At 36.1% G+C, this 17,361-nt stretch overlaps 1 protein-coding gene across 2 annotated transcripts in view; it reads right to left on the reverse strand.

Moving 5' to 3' along the window:
• Positions 1-17,361, reverse strand: part of LOC116306489 (arf-GAP with SH3 domain, ANK repeat and PH domain-containing protein 2) — a 34,405-nt gene that overhangs the window by 16,388 nt on the left and 656 nt on the right. For both annotated transcript variants that reach the window (XM_089029275.1, XM_089029274.1), the window contains exons 2-19: positions 15,683-15,755; positions 14,848-14,934; positions 13,285-13,319; positions 11,608-11,634; positions 10,855-10,929; positions 9,814-9,863; positions 8,390-8,465; positions 7,842-7,895; positions 7,147-7,232; positions 6,337-6,412; positions 5,549-5,632; positions 4,233-4,330; positions 3,228-3,297; positions 2,786-2,833; positions 2,065-2,107; positions 1,361-1,409; positions 776-845; positions 448-489 (exon numbers count right to left, since the gene is read on the reverse strand). In XM_089029275.1, the coding sequence (XP_088885401.1) occupies positions 448-489; positions 776-845; positions 1,361-1,409; positions 2,065-2,107; positions 2,786-2,833; positions 3,228-3,297; positions 4,233-4,330; positions 5,549-5,632; positions 6,337-6,412; positions 7,147-7,232; positions 7,842-7,895; positions 8,390-8,465; positions 9,814-9,863; positions 10,855-10,929; positions 11,608-11,634; positions 13,285-13,319; positions 14,848-14,934; positions 15,683-15,755 (1,143 nt within the window). The remainder of the gene's footprint in view (positions 1-447; positions 490-775; positions 846-1,360; positions 1,410-2,064; positions 2,108-2,785; positions 2,834-3,227; positions 3,298-4,232; positions 4,331-5,548; positions 5,633-6,336; positions 6,413-7,146; positions 7,233-7,841; positions 7,896-8,389; positions 8,466-9,813; positions 9,864-10,854; positions 10,930-11,607; positions 11,635-13,284; positions 13,320-14,847; positions 14,935-15,682; positions 15,756-17,361) is intronic.

Below are 17,361 nucleotides of genomic sequence, written 5' to 3' on the forward strand. Positions count from 1 at the left end.
CCCCAGACAAAAATCGAGACGTGCACTTTGCAATAGACTGCCGTCAATCAAACACGTTGACGCCATTTTACACGAGTGTGTGATTCAAAAGGCGCCAAAGCTTGTCGATTGTTTACAAGTATTATGAGCCACACTCACCGGACCTATCCGGGCCGATCCAAACGCGTCAACGTGTTTGATTGACGGCATTCTATTGCAAAGTGCACGTCGTGATTTTTGTCTGGGGTCGCCGCGTAGCAATGCAAATGGCGGTAAAATGAGGGGGCCTTTTTGAAATGTTTAAAGGATATTTTGTGGAAATGATGTGCAAACCATATGCAGTTGTGGGAACTATTTGTAGAACGACGCATACAACAATAGAAGTCATTCTCATTAAGTATGCGCATATGATTTGCGGGGTATTCTATAAGTATACTGATACCAAAATGTTAACTATTCTCTACTTACCTCTTTGATATTATGTACTATTGATGATGAACTATCCTGTGACTGCAAACGAATATATATTTTTAGTAAAATCATGAGCCAAGTTAGCAGTGCCCTGACTTAAATCAGCCCAGAGGTTGTTTCAGGGTTCAATCTGTGAGTTAGCCATGCCCTGACTTAGATCAGCCCAGAGGTTCTTTTAGGGTTCAATCTGTGAGTTACCGTGCCCTGACTTAGATCAGCCCAGAGCGTGTTTGATGGGTTTGATCTGTGAGTTAGCCATGCCCTGAATGTCTAAGTGAGGCAAGTACTGTAATATATAGTACATCTGACAGCTCCTGACTCTTACCTCACTATCATTGTCTCCAAAGGCTTTCTCTAGGGCTTCTTTCCTACTATTACTGATGACAGACACCCACCTTCAACAGAAAAATAGTAAAGATATTTCAAACAGAATAAGCATAAACAGAATATTACATGGGCGCGCGGAGATACGAAATTGTCGTGTTGAAAATCTCTCACTCGTTCGCTGCGCTTACTCGTGAGAGTTCTTTTCAACACTCGAAGATAAATTTCGTATCTCCGCGCGGCAATGAAATATCCTCTATGTACTTAATATTCTCTTGCTTTGTACCATCACGTGATGGCAGCCCTGACAGAAGGCAGGAACAATTGAATCTGGTCTAATCTGATTTACATGACAAAGAATTCAGTTTCCCAGGAGAAAAAGACTATTGTTGTGCCTCCTGTCATGGCTGCCATCACGTGATGGTGCAAAGCATCTATTTAAGTTTGAATCAATGTGTGTTGTTTCAAATCATTTTAAAATGGTCAAAATACGAATGATGACAGAAAAACTGTGACAAAATACAGAATGTTGGAAGATGGCAAAAGCCCAGTGAGAAACGACAAACATACGTGACTGTACACTTACGCATTTAAGTCGGCATCATCTTCTGCTTGGAATAAGAATGTTCGATTATCTGCAACAAGAACAAGGATAATGTATTAACTGCGTGACATTACTTTGAATCATACACAGACATCTTGGAGATCGTCACGCAATGCTACGATCCTCACGTGGAGCGTTGCGTGAATGAGAAGAACGAGAGTGAGGACGAAAACGAGGAGGAGGAGGAGGGCGATAAGGAGGAGAACGATGAGGAGGAGAACGAGCTGGAGGAGGAGAAGGAAGTGGAGGAGGAGGAAGAGTAGGAGGAAGAGGATGAGGACGAGCAGGAGGAGGAGAAGGAAGTTGGGGAGGAGGTATAGGAGGAGGAAGAGGAGGAGGAAGAGGAAGAGGATGAGGACGAGCAGGAGGAGGAGGAGGATGACCAGCAGGACGAGGACAAGAAGGAGAAGGAAAGCAAAAACAAAAACAAGAACAAGAACGAGAAGGGGGAGGAAGAAAGAGGGAGAGGAAGTTGAGGGAGAAGAAGAAAGAAAATGAAACATAATAAAATGCAGCATTAGCAACAAAGACATGAACAAGCTCAACAAAACAATCATTATTCAAATAAATCAATGCTTCATACTTACGAGATACTAGTGAAAAAGTACATAAGTAACAAAGACATGAACAAGCTCAACAAAACAATCTCATTTTTTTTTTCCAATAAAGCAATGCTTCATACTTACGAGATACTAGTGAAAACGTTCGTCTCTTTCCTTCCACTTCTTCCTACACATCCATCCAAAAAGAAGATTTCTTAACACTTTTAATAATTATTCTTAAAGAATGATGCGATTTGTATTTCTCCAAGCATATTTTTCGCGGAAAAGACGGGAATGTAACCCTAGGCCATCTGTTTGCGTTAGTCAGACGCTTTAACCTGAGCTACTGGAGCTCGGAAATTTGTTCCGACAAAAATATGCTTCACGAAGCAACAACAACAACAACTTTACTAATTTATCCTATTAAATTACAATATTCACTTAAATAATAACTATCCAAGTAGCAAAAACAACAAAATATTTTTGATGATTTTAGGTGATTAAAGTAGATGGTCAATTTGGATAGAAATGCAAAGAAAAGCACTGGCACCATGTTCTCTTACTTTGTTTGCCTTGACATTCATATAAAGCCTTTTTTTTTACATTGGAACTTTTTTCCCTTTTTCACAGTATATTTATTGTCTCGCCGTTAATAGATAGGTGATAGGTGATTACGAGTGCTATTTTCAGTCCTGCTGTCTTGTACATTGAATTCAATATTAGTTACTAATGAACACTGTAAAGCGTTGTTGAAGCTATGCGATATTGATGCTATATAAAATATATATACATATTATTTATTATTATCATAAATAAGTAAGGCACCTTAAAATGAAGATTCAGAGCGTAATGATTTGATACTAACCTTGACTTGACAAACAAGAAGGTTTAGTGTCTGTGTTGGTTCACTCGTCTGCAATAACCAACAAGAAAAAGAGAAATATACTTTAACAATATGGCATGCATACATCTACTTTGTTCTAGTTAACTTCGTTTTTCTCACTTTCCCTTTTTTTACTTTTGCATTCTTTTACATTTTTTCTTCCATTTCCAACATAACTGAGTCCATCAACAGTTATCTAGCTGTTGAAACATGTAAAATGTATCTACCCATAATCCTTGCTGGTCTTAGGCCTAGGGAAAACGTCGAACTTTGCATGCACCAAACTCATTTAAAACAATAGATATCAGGTGATAATGAGGCGGCATTCTTTGATGTAATTAAGTTCGGTGCATGGTAAGTTCGACGTTTGCCCTAGGCCTTAGTTTCATAGATTTTTAGATGACAAGCACACATGTATACTCACCGTTGAGTGAGCCAGTGTGAACTGTCCATTTTTAACAGTACAATATCTCTTTTGCCACATTTTACGAAGTCTTTGAATTTGAAACAAAAACGAAAGATCTTATTAATAAAATAATATAAAAGAATAATATAAAAATAATATAAAAGCATATCAAAAGACAATGTTTTTATGTGAGATTACCTAAAGCAAAGCCGGGGCTTTTTTTTTTTTTTTTTTTTTTTGCATGAAACTTTACATATAGTCTTTATTGTTTTCATATTGTATTTGTGTGTACACCTACTTGCAAAAACGTTGTCATACGATATTAGAACAGTAATTTAGCGAGAAAGGAATAGATTTAAAGACAAAGGAATAGATTTAAAGACAAAAGAAAAAGTTCAGCTTCAGTGATCTTCTTTTGTTTTTTAATGTAATTCCTATCCCACTAAATCACTAATGTTCTATTTTCGTATGACAACGTTCTTGCAAGTAGGTGTATATATATATATTAGCATTTGTAAACTAGACGTACTTCAGCCTATGGCTGCTATGTTTTTAGTCAATAAAACTATCTATCTATTTATCTTATAACGAGTATTTAAGGTGTAAAATCTCACTTTATAAAAAAAAATTACAAAAATTTAGATCAATAAAATCTCCAGTGAGAGTAATATAATTTATGCCAGTCTTTTGTTATATTTATTAATTGATCTATTGTACCCACCCCTCCCCCCTTGTTCTAGTTGACCTACCCTTCACTTCTTTTTGTACCCACCACCCCTCCCCCCTTGTTCTAGCTGACCTACCCTTCATTTCTTTTCGATAAGAACCCTGCTCTTTGTGTACCATATGTTTTATGTCCTTGAGTACCATGTAGACTGTACCCACTCCACCCCCCTTGTTCTAGTTGACCTACCCTTTACTTCTTTTTGATAAGAACCCTGCTCTTTGTGTGCCACGTATTTTATGTCCTTGAGTACCATGTAGACTGTACCCACCCCTCCCCCCTTGTTCTAGTTGACCTACCCTTCACTTCTTTTCGATAAGAACCCTGCTCTTTGTGTACCATGTATTTTATGTCCTTGAGTACCATGTAGACTGTAGCCACCTTTAACTTGAGTTGACTAGGAGACAATCAATAGACTCACTTAGTCAGGGTGGTCCCACATGTCATTCCCTTGAATATTATTTCTTTGTTTTGTTTTAAAGATTCTTAAAGAGACCGTTTTGGAGTTCCAAATTACCAATGTGTTCCTTGATTACAGCTAGATCACATTTATACGGGGTTAGCCTTATTTTATTGTCCAATTGCCCTATTTCACTATGACGTCACATCAAAACAATCTATTGTTTAAACGCAAAGGATCATGGTCGTCGTAGGGGGTCAAATCAACGCAAATTCACCGAAAATTGTTCTAAAACCCGTATCAATCCACGAAGAGAAGTAGAATAGACAGCAAACACTCAGAATATTTTTTAGTACATATTAACACATATTATATCTGAAAACCAGGCCATTTTAGATTAAACTGTTTCACTAGGAGAAAATTTTGTTGAATTTTCTATTGGATTTGACGATTCTATCCCCCATAAAACAAGCAGTGACGTCATAGTGAAATAGGGCAATTAATATTCACAAAAAGTAAAGTAAAGAATGCACAACCTCAACAATACAAACACCATTCGAAAATGGATCCAAAAAAGCAGCTATCCTTTATCTTAATTTTTTTGTTTTGTTTTTCATAGTAAAATCTCACCTCTGGGGTCTCAGGTTTGATTCCTGTACTCTGTATCACGTGTGTAGAGTTTGTTGGGTCTCTCTCTTGATTGAAGGGTTTTTCTCTTAGTTCTCAAATTTTTCTCCAACCCTTGATAAAAGCTATTGTCCCTCCACATTAGTTTAGTGTTATATAAGATATGATGTCTTATTATACGACAAACTCAATTTCCTATGTATTACACTATTTTTTTAGTGCAATTACAGAGCAATAATACACAGCCTGTCAACCAGTTTTGAACAGGTTTTTGGTGATGTCAGCATGATGAAATGTCGTACGATAAACAATGTATTACACTGCTAATTATTGTCTATTACCAACAGATAATTTTACTCGTGAAGCTGTGTTTTAACCACTTTCAATCATAAATGTAATACACAACTAGCTGTGTAATAACCTCCATTTACTAGACACATTGTACTAACGCTCTACCTTGGGGTCAAGACAATGAAAAATAATAAGATCAAAAAATATTTCAATCCACAAGAGAAGGGAATAATTTTAGTTTTGACCCTAAATAAGGAAAAAGTGCAAAGCATCTATTCTCAGATTTTCTCGGCATACCTCTTTCTCAGATTGTAACAGCGCCTTGAGTTCATTTTTCATGTTGATCAGTTCTTTCTTGTCTTCGTCTTGTTTTGAGCGCAGCTTTAACAGGATATGGCAAAAAGGAAAGAAATTAATGAATAAAGCTATTTATTTGGTGTGCTGCTAATGTGCTGCCTTTCGCCAATAAATGTGAACAGGGTTGGAATCCAGGACTCAGCATCATGTGTGAGTAGAGTTTATTTATTGCTGCTTTTATGCTTTACAGGTTTCTCATCCAAGTTCCCCAGCGTTTCCTCACCAGAGGAGGAGACAGTTCATTTTTTTCATTTTTGGGGCGCATGAAGGATGGGGGTGGGGTGGGGGAGGGTGGGCTGAAGGGATTTAGGGTTTAGGGTGCCAAATATAAAAAAATAAAAAATAAAAAATAAATGAAAAAGATGACATTTAAGAGGGACCACCCCAAAAATAATTAGCTAAATAGAAAACTTATATAAAAGATTATTGTCTTGTTAGGGGACCACATAAAAAAAAATTCATGTTGGGTCCAAGGGGTCACACCTTTTTTACATATAACTCACAAAATCCCTCATATTCCCTTAAAAAATGGTCCCTAAATTCTAACTTGATCTATCTACCCCCCCCCCCCCCCCCCCCGCCCAAACCACAAACACAAACACGTTTAGGGCGTGCCATAGTCCTTAGAAAAGTGCTTTTGCAAGAGAGAGCTAAAACAAGCAACACCTCCAATGAAAACATATTAAAGCCAAGCTAAATACATCATTGTGTTAAAATGCTATTCTTACCTGATGTAATTCATGCATCAATTCTTCAACGTATCCCTTCAGACTATCTAACACATCCAAACTCTCTTGAAAATACCTGAGAATATTGAGATCTTATTAATTAAAGACCAAATGGTCCCAACATTTGACACAATATTTAAGCTTAGCCTCCTCCACTGGCTACCCCATATATTGATGGTTTTCACGGCGGCCATGTTGGAGGAACTTAACAAAAGAATTGTCAATGAATTCTTTTGTTATATCCTCCAACATGGCCGCCGTGTCTTTTGTTATTTAATTCTCTTGGGAATGGTTGAAAACCATCAATATTCTCTTTTGGGATCCCTGCGTTAAATCTTATAGCAGAGAAGAACTAGGAATGAGAAATGAGAGAGGAGTAGTAGTGGGGACGACTTTATGTCCTCACCACAGGAAGCCCAAGGAGCAAAAGGAGCCAAAGAGATGCCTGCAGAGAAGGATAATAAATTAAGCTGATGTTACACTGGACAATAGTCCCCTTCACAGTTCCCTGCGCCATCTCCAAAGGCAACCATGCCTTTGCATCAAAGCAAGATGAACAGTGAGCTTGCAATGATAGAGACCTTTTTAAAACACCTCGAATAATTATTCACATGTCTCTATCATTGCAAGCACACCGTTCGTCTTGCTTTCATGCAAAGGTATGGTTACCTTTCAAGATGGTGCAGGGAACTGTGAAGGAGACTATTCGGAACAGTGATTTTCACGATACCTTCTTGCACGAACAATTGAAGGCATGGAAAGCCAGAATTTGTGTGGTCCATGACAGTGTTTACTGAAAAAAGGACTTACCTTATTTGAGCATGGTAGTAGTCCACAAGATGGGTGGCCAGTTCTACACTTTTCTTTGCCTTGATTTCATTGACTTTAATTAAATACTAAAGAAAGTAAAGAACAAGAATTAGATCCAGGCAGTCAAGCATGGGGGTGAAGCACAAAATAAAAAATGAAATTATTTCCTGCATCAGAGTTTTAAATTTTGAAACATTCTAACTTGTGGGACATAGCAATGACATAAACTTACTTAATTAAATAAATAACAGGGTTCGTGCTACATTTTCGTTACAAAATTCAAGAACTTTTTTAAGCACTTTTCAAGCACAAAAGTTCAATTTTCAAGGACAAAGTTTTTTGTATTAGAACATGGTTTTAACATTGATTCAATGTTACAGTGCAGCTAATTCAGCCGGGGCCACTAGCTTAGACAAATAGATCTTTAATATACGCATTCTTACCAGAAGTACTCAGATATTCAGCTAGGCTATTTACGAAATATACGAAAACTCTTCAATCAATTTTAATCCTTATTTATTTCAAAGGAAAGTTAGAAATAGCATTAAGTTTGCATTAAATTCAAGGAGTATTCCAGGAGTTTTGGCATTTTTCCCTATTTTCAAGAGCTTTTCAAGCGCCCTTGAAAACGTGTTTTCAATTCAAGGACTTTTCAAGGATTTCAAGGAGTAGCACGAACCCTGAAATAAACTTACTTCACACATTTGAAGCTGGAAGTTTCTTCGTTCTTTTTCTGTTTCTTCTGCCATCTATGAAATAAACAATTTAGAATGTCAATATTGTGCTCATTACAGTAAGAACAAAGAACTGATAAAGCAAATAGTTTAAACTCAGGATAAATGTCAAGGATCGCAAACAAACCTAAAAAGTGGGGGGAGGGGGACTAAGATTGGAAAATATAAGAGACTAGTATGGGAAAAAGAAAAAATTGGGACAGCTACGTCTCCACGGTCCATAAATATGTTTAATGGAATCATCTGGGTAAGATGTGCGGTCATTTGTAAATTGTACCTGTAACTTATTATACAGTATAAGTGATTCACTGCAGGGTTTGAAATTTGTTTTCAAAATCAGAAGCCAAAAAAAAACACATAATAACTATGCTAAACTATCCCCAAGTGATCCATAATGCCTTGCAATTCAAGATGGTCACCACAAGTAGTCCATTTTCAAAGCACTCGTGCCATGATTGGGACATTAATAAATTATAACGAGTCATCCTTAAAACAAAGATTTTACTCACCTCACTGCCTGTTACTTCAGTTCTCATCAAACCAGCTTCTTGTGCCAGTTTTTTCTTCTCCTTTTCTATTTTTAAGCTGGCAAAGAAATATTGATTACTCAATTATAAAGTCTAAAGCAAGTCTACAGTCTTGACTAACAAAAATTCTTCATTTTCACATTATGTTGTTGCAGAGATTGATGAATATTATATTATTATTGTTATTATATTATTATTATTATTATTATTATGGTGGTAGCTAGAGTGCATGCCATATATCCATTAAACTCATCATACATTATTAGTAATGTATATTAACGTATATAGGTGGCCAGCGGCAGAAAACAAATGGAAAAAGCAGCTATCATAGACTATTTTTTGCTGCTACTCAGATTTAGTCTAACATTGCCTAAATTTCATTTAACCTCATTAAAATAAGTACTATGGAGGCTTTGCACCATCACATGATGGCAGCCATGACAGGAGGCATAACAATAGAGTCTTTCTCACCTGGGAAACTGAATTCTTTCTCATGTAAATCAGATTAGACCAGCCTCCTTTCATGACTGCCATCACATGATGATGCAAAGCCCTCATTTTAGCCAAATCCCATAGTCCTAGCCTATGTTTTGCTTAACAATCCCATTCCCATTTTTTTTTTCGTTGTTGTTGTTGTTTTTCACAGATATACAATCTAGATAATTTGACAATACAGATGATGGATGCTGGGCATGCGTTTTTTGCTCATCTGCATCCCTCAGGTTGAAAGATGTACATTTTAATATAAAATAGACCTCTTTGGCTCTGACGTAATGTTTTCCTATTTCAGACCACGTGTCATTCCCTAGAGTATCATTTCTTTGTTTAAGGTTTGCACTCGGTTGCACATGAGAAGACACATGAATATGGATACAATTCAAACAAAGAATCTTACATTGTATTCTCATTGTATATTCAGAGGAGGTCTATTCTCTACTTTCACATCCCCATAATGCCTTGCGTCTTTGGGGGGTAACCAATCAAAAAACTGTCCCAAATTGAAAGGTTTCTTATTGAATTTATACTATACCTGCTTTTATCTGTACAATACTGATTATTAGTTTATTCCAAGTTATTTTTGCGTGTTCAGATCATGAAGAGTTTTGGTCTTACAGAAAATATATTGACTTACGAAAAAAATTTTTAATTTACCTTAAACGTCTTCAAGCTTCTATCATTTTCTGTTTTTTTACTTCTTCATTTTATCTTTGGATACCAAACAAGGTATTTTCAACATTGTCTGATCAGCCTTCAGCAAAATAAGTGGGTTTTTACCCTCTGGTTACCCCCCAAAGACGCAAAGGATTATGGGGATGTGAAAGTAGAGAATTAATGAAATAGTGCTGTTAAATTTTTCAAAGGTTAAAAAATTGTACAGGTATCCACTGTTATCATATGAGGCATACCTTTTAGCTTCATAATCTTTTAATGCTCTTTCAAGTGGTTTTCTAAGTTCCTGAAAACGAATAAAACATGAAAATTGTTCTGAATGTAATGGAGTATTGGGTTTCCTGTGCTAAGTAGAATGGACGGGCCTGGTCCTTCTGCATGTATGTCAAACCTATTGCTGGTTTTCAACCATTGCCAAGGGAGTAAAATAACAAAAGACATGGCAGCCATCATGGTTGATATAACAAATGCATTCATAACGTGTCTGTACTGGAGAGCAAAATTTTTATATTTATTTTAAATTAGTGATTTTTTTTAGCTACTTGTAAAGAACCGAATGAAAAATGTGTAACCAGTGTGTTACAAAATGCAGTTTTATTACAATCTCTCTAAACAGGTTGTAGAAAGTTTGTTCGCTCACCAGTATATTTCACCCATGGGAATCAAGATGTTCATTCATTTGCTCTCAGTGAATTAATCAGCACGTGATTACTGAGCTTCAAAGGGACTTTTCTTTCGTTAAATTCAATCGAGATGGTGGTTATGACATTTGTATTCTTCATTAGCTTTGTTCTATTTTATAAATAATTTGTTTTTTATTGAATTACATAAACTGTGAATGGCAGAAGGAGCCAGCTTTGTCAAACAGGTTTTTCACAACCTAGTCAGTAATGGTGAGGCCAAACAAAAAATAAGCGTGTTTCCTGTTGCATGAGAAATATAATTGGGGTCGGTAGGTCGGATTTTTTTTACTGATACAACAGTGGAAATGAGCTTACTGGGAACCCTGTGGTGCATTTGGGAATGAAAAAAATATTAGGGTCGGCAAAAATCAGCAAGAAAATTAGAGTCGGTCGTGCAACAGGAAACACACTTATTTTTTGTTTGGCCAGATGCTTTAGATGCTTTAAGAATTAAAAGCGTGAAAACACAACTTTTGTCGTGTTAAATTATTTATATTATGCAGCAAAAGTCTACATTGACTGTACAGCGGGCATCTTGAATTGCAAGGCATTATAGGTGTCTGATGTAACCACAGCATTCTTCTGCTTACTCACCCCTTTTACTTCCTTAAGGTCTCCCTTTAGAAGTGAATCCATCGGAAAAAGAACCATATTGTAATAATCTGTGAACTAAACACAATGGGAAAATTTACGAACTTTGAGGATTGTCCATAATGATTATGATAATCAACACCAAATCAGGGGCGGATCATGGAATTTTAGAACAGAGTTCGTGCTGTGGTAATGACTTTAAATTCAAGGACTATTCAAGGAGTATACAAGGACCCAAAAATGAACTATGCCAAGGATTTACACGGTGGTTGTACATGGCCGACTTTCAGATTTTCCAATCTTTCTGACAAGATCTATTTCAGAACCATGCAAGTAATGATCAAAGCAAAAATTCAAGGAGTTTCGCTAAAATCGTGAAATTCAAGAGCTTTTCAAGTGCCCTTAAAAACGTGAATTAAATTCAAGGAGTTTTCAAGGAGTTTAAGGAGTAGCACAAAGCCTTTGGTCCTTGTTGTCAAGCGGTTAGCATATTGGACTACAGTGTAGATAAGGAATACCAAAGATATAGGTTCAAGTCATGCCGAGGGCATGTAAATGATATTTTTCACCTTGGCCGGCGCTGTCAAACGGATAATTCTTATCCAGTGGATAAATTTATTGGATAACAGCATCGACTTATCCACTGGATAAGGATTTATCCGCCGGATAGTGCTATCCAGGCTTCGTACAACCGGGCCATGATGTTCATTGTATCTTGGAAAGGTTGGTTAGTAAATCATGGGATAATCTACTTACCAATGTCTTCATGATTGAAGATAATTCCTACAAAAAAAACACATCAAGGTTGGAATTTGATAAACATATTTATCAAACTCATGAACAATTCATGAGCAAAACAAAACAGAAATCACGACCGTGAAGAGTGTTGTAAATCTGATACAAAACTGTGTTCATTTGCATAAACTTTAACTTGGATTTTTGGCCAAATTCACTTTAATTTTGAAAATTTTAGTGAAACACAAAGGAATTAAACTAGACATTTGATAAGCAATCTACAGTACTCAAGTCCGTGTTGTATCAGATATACAATCACTTGGCTACGCCTCGTGGTTGTATATCTGATACAACACGGCCACTCATACTGTATATATTACTTAAAACACACAGTCATGATGGAAATAAAACTGTACTTTTCATATGATGAGCCAATAAGAAACTTGAGGCTGCGGCTTTTTATAGTTTTCAGCACCTAGTCATGCAATGCTGTGAGCAGCACATATGTGTAACTTGAAGAATTTATATTTTGATAATGTCACGAAAAGTCTGTTGCACGAGTCATTTTTTTTAGAGTAACTTAAAAACCATGAGGTAAAATATTTTAAATTTTCTATAATATTTTTTTTTGTAGAATGAAAAGGTAACTGACGCAATATGAAAAATATTAGAACTGCAGGAAAATGTTATCTTGAAAAATTGATATTTCTAATATCATATAATAGGTACAGTAACAAAACAATTCTTATTCTCATTCTTATTCACTTGTTGTATTCAACACACCAACACAGTCCCAACTAGTAACCACTAGTCATTCTTATTCACTTGTTGTATTCAACACACCAACACAGTCCCAACTAGTAACCACTAGTCATTCTTATTCACTTGTTGTATTCAACGCACCAACACAGTCCCAACTAGTAACCACTAGTCATTCTTATTCACTTGTTGTATTCAACACATCAACACGGTCCCAACTAGTAACCACTAGTCATTCTTATTCACTTGTTGTATTCAACACACCAACACAGTCCCAACTAGTAACCACTAGTCATTCTTATTCACTTGTTGTATTCATCACACCAACACAGTCCCAACTAGTAACCACTAGTCATTCTTATTCACTTGTTGTATTCAACACAGTCCCCACTAGTAACCACTAGTCATTCTTATTCACTTGTTGTATTCAACACCCCAACGCAGTCCCAACTAGTAACCACTAGTCATTCTTATTCACTTGTTGTATTCAACACACCAACACAGTCACAACTAGTAACCACTAGTCATTCTTATTCACTTGCTGTATTCAACACAGTCCCAACTAGTAACCACTAGTCATTCTTATTCACTTGCTGTATTCAACACAGTCCCCACTAGTAACCACTAGTCATTCTTATTCACTTGCTGTATTCAACACAGTCCCCACTAGTAACCACTAGTCATTCTTATTCACTTGCTGTATTCAACACAGTCCCAACTAGTAACCACTAGTCATTCTTATTCACTTGCTGTATTCAACACAGTCCCAACTAGTAACCACTAGTCATTCTTATTCACTTGCTGTATTCAACACACCAACACAGTCCCAACTAGTAACCACTAGTCATTCTTATTCACTTGTTGTATTCAACACACCAACACAGTCCCAATCTAGTATACTGTAACTCCCAGTCAATATAATAATAATCTACTTCTTACCTTAGACATAACTGAAAACTTTAAAAATGTTGTGCCTAAACAAAATAAGTTAAAATAAATCAAAATGAAATTATGAAAAATAATAATTAGCTGGGGGTACGGTATAAGTATGTTTGTGTTTTTTTTTCAAAAAAACATTTGGCAAACAGTGTAGAGCAGAAAAACAAAGGATGACAAATGTGATTCAAAAAATAGCATCAAACTATGATGGTTACAAGCATGAATACCAGAGATTCCTTATCTTCGTTCATTTTCTCTTGGAACAACATATCCAACATTCCCAGTTTTGACCTCCCCCCCCCCCCCCCCCCCGAAAATGGAGAACTGTTTGAGAGGAGAACCCAAATAAGAATGCTCAAGGCAAGGGAGAGAACAACACTCCAACAAACTCTATTTGCAGCTACGCCATCCTTCCCACCCATAAAAACTGAAATTGAAAATTCTTTCAGATTAGTAAATTTTACATTTTCAGCCCCCTGGAAGGGTAGCTCAGGATGAAGGAAATATAGTACAGGCTCATTGTCAATACAAGGAAAATTTGCCTTGTAGAAGCAGCTTATAACAAACATTGTCCAAACTCCTCTGTCTATGAATTATTGGAAGTACAGCTACTGTAGCAGTGAGAGTGTTCGCCTCTTAACAAGCATCCCAGGTTTGATTTTCAGACTCAGTGTCATATGTGAGTAGAGTTGTTTGTTGGTTCTCTCCTGTGTAGTATGTGAGTAGAGTTGTTTGTTGGTTCTCTCCTGTGTAGTATGTGAGTAGAGTTGTTTGTTGGTTCTCTCCTGTGTAGTATGTGAGTAGAGTTGTTTGTTGGTTCTCTCCTGTGTCGTATGTGAGTAGAGTTGTTTGTTGGTTCTCTCCTGTGTAGTATATGAGTAGAGTTGTTTGTTGGTTCTCTCCTGTGTAGTATGTGAGTAGAGTTGTTTGTTGGTTCTCTCCTGTGTAGTATGTGAGTAGAGTTGTTTGTTGGTTCTCTCCTGTGCTTTGAGTGTTTTTCCAGGTTCTCTGGTTTTTCCTCACACCACAAAAATCAACCTCTAAATTCCAATTCAATCCATTAGAAGAAGGGCCACTCTGTGGAACTACTATTAATAGACCACTTTACCTTCGTATGCAAATTACTATATCAGATCATGATATTCCCTTGAGAATTATTCTTTTATGACGGACATGTTTGTATATATAAACATGAAAGAATCAACTCCCAAAAGTTGCATCACAACTTCTGCTGTTCGATACGAAAGTCCCAAGGAGTTTATGGAATAAGTTTGAAAGAACTCTACAAATGGACTCCACACAAATTAGAAAAACTATGATGGACAAATCAGCCCTTACGCGACTGCTGCAGCAACTGCTGCAGACAGAAGCTCCCAAAGGATGCTAGTACTCCGAAAAGGGGAAAAATGATGATGATGATGATGACATGGTCTGAAATGTGCACAACAAACGACAAAGCTAAAGATGTCTACTCTCATTTGTTATCTTATATATTCTTTACTCTGCACATGTACAGGTATACACTGGACATTGTAGCAAACGAAAGAGGTTCAACAATCCTACCTATTCCAGTATCCGCCTCTCTGGACAGGGCCTGTGATCCAAGCTTTTCTAGGTTCTCTGCCTCAGCTATTTGATTGTTTATATGACCTACAGGAAGAGAATATTAACAACTTAAGTATAAAGCCAGGTACTTCTGCCCTATAATTATCAACAGGAATCGATAGGAATGGTGCAAACTTAGTTTTAAAAAATGGTTGAGAATTTCGCATCTCATAATGAAATGTTACAATTTCCCACATTTTTGCCCAAGATTTTCTGAAATTGGTTACAGCTGTAACTACTGATATTGCACCTGAACACACAATGTTCTGTTCAGTGACCAAGAATAATAGTTCAAATTTTAAGATGCAGTTTCCGTGCATAGCAAAACTATTTCAACGCAACTCCAACCTCAGCTTGGAACAAATTATTGGTGGTCACTGAATGAAGCTGTAAAATGGAGTATTAGAGTTCTAGAAGTACAGCATGCTCCAATCTTCCCAAGGCATCTTCAAGTCACATATCTGTACAATGGTCAGACATACAGTATCTCTGGTTTTCCTCCATCCATAAAAATCAGCATGTGGGTTGAGTGTTGCATGTTGTAAAACATGAATGTAGTGGTAGAGTGCATATGATATATCTATGAAAAAGTTAACTAACAAAATGGTACAAATTAGTGCATAGTTTTGTAGGTCTACGGTCTACTGAGGTCTATTGCACTTACTAATTTGTGCAAATTGGTGAAATTTTTTACAAATGTTTTCACAGATATATGGCATGCACTCTCTAACAGAAAAGCCTCATATGGGGAGTGATGGTTGTAAAATATATAAGATATAAGTTTTTATCTCACCTAGTCCTGCTCCATGCAAGGCTTTGACTGACTTTTTAAATTTTGATAAAACCATCCTGTCGCTTTCGAGGCTCTGGAAAACAATCACAAAATCTAGTTCTTTAATGCTGCCTGGATTTCAATCAGGGTAATGTCTTAGAATAGGATGTTTGCAAGATGGTGTCATTGACCTCTACTACCAGAATCTCTTGCACACTTTCTGTTGTTCAGTTAATTAGCAACAATTGCCTTACTATTCTCACGAGGAAATAGAAATTTGTATAAGAAAGAAAATTTGAAGCATTGTTGTAGAAGTCAAATGACGTCGTCATACAAACATCCTATTACAATGTATTCAAGGGGGTGAATTGGGTGAATAGTGACCCCCCTTTGAAGCCGAAAAATAATAAGAATAAAGGATAAGGTAAGAAGGATAAGGTAAGAAGTAAAGCAGGCAGGTTAAATTTTCAAATAATTTAGGATCACTTCCGTTACAGTAAAAAAATCATTTCTAGTAATAAATTGATATTAAAATGTCGACGTTTGGAACCAGAAATGATATACGCCAAATCAAAATATGGTGAACATTTTAAATAACTATTGTTCTGGACTGACTAGCCTCTCATACGTGTGAAAACGCATTTGTGTTTCCACGTGCATGAACACAAGGCTAGTCAGTCTACTCCATGTATGTTTTGTAAAAAGAAATAACTTTACAGTGACGTCCACTTGGACTGTGAACACAAGTTCTTCTTTTCAACTTTCTACTGTTTCAAACTCCTTAAAATAAAGCAATGAGTTTAAATACATCAAGTGGTCAAAATAAATCTTATTTCTAATCGATTGACTTAAGGGATGATTTAGAGTATACGCACTTATTCTAAAAAAGTGACAAAAAATTCAAAGTGTTGATGATTTGAGTGTCTTCACCGTAATCTATATATATATCACATCTTTTACTCAATGTGGTATATTCATGTATAATGCATGCGTTAATTATAGTGAACAGGGTATAGTGTGTATAATGACAGTTTCAAGTTCTCTGTTGCTCCGTGCTAGCCTCGATTTTGTTTAGAATATTCATGTGTTCCATTCAAGGTCTGTGGAATTTCAAAGTGTTTGTATTGTTAAAGTTGTGCATTCTTTACTTTAACGTCGGTATTTGTGAATATTTAGACACTGGTACGAGGCTAACCCTGTGTAAATGAGTCTGTAATCACGAAACACAACAGTAATTTGGAAAACGAAAATGGTGTATTATGATTGTAATATTTATAATTGATTATAATTATAACTGTGTTAATATCTAAAGAATTAAGACATATATTCAATAGGTATATAAATGAAGGTGTCAAAATACCTGCCTATGGCACAATGGAGTATATAACTCGATATTTAAGGTGCAGAACTTTGAGATATAAAGATCGTTTTGATAAGAGAAATCCAGAAGGAAATTCCTTAAATTCTATATATAAATGTACAATCGGAAATAATCTTTTCAAAAGCGTTTCAAATGAATATTTTAGGAACTAAGAAAAGCTACTTTTGGACATAATATTTTGTCAAGCTGAAGCCAAAATAAAAAGAAATCGTTCACATTCGAAGTCGAAATTTTTTAGCTTTCATTCCAATAATTCACTTTCATATTACTAAATCATTTTCACATATAATAAAGTTTTAATTCAAGTCAATATAAATAA

The sequence above is a fragment of the Actinia tenebrosa genome, unplaced genomic scaffold, assembly GCF_029948245.1.
Source record: "Actinia tenebrosa isolate PJP-AT-01 unplaced genomic scaffold, QUT_ActTen_1.0 PGA_scaffold13__45_contigs__length_12533684, whole genome shotgun sequence".
In the NCBI taxonomy this organism is placed as follows: Eukaryota; Metazoa; Cnidaria; class Anthozoa; order Actiniaria; family Actiniidae; genus Actinia; species Actinia tenebrosa.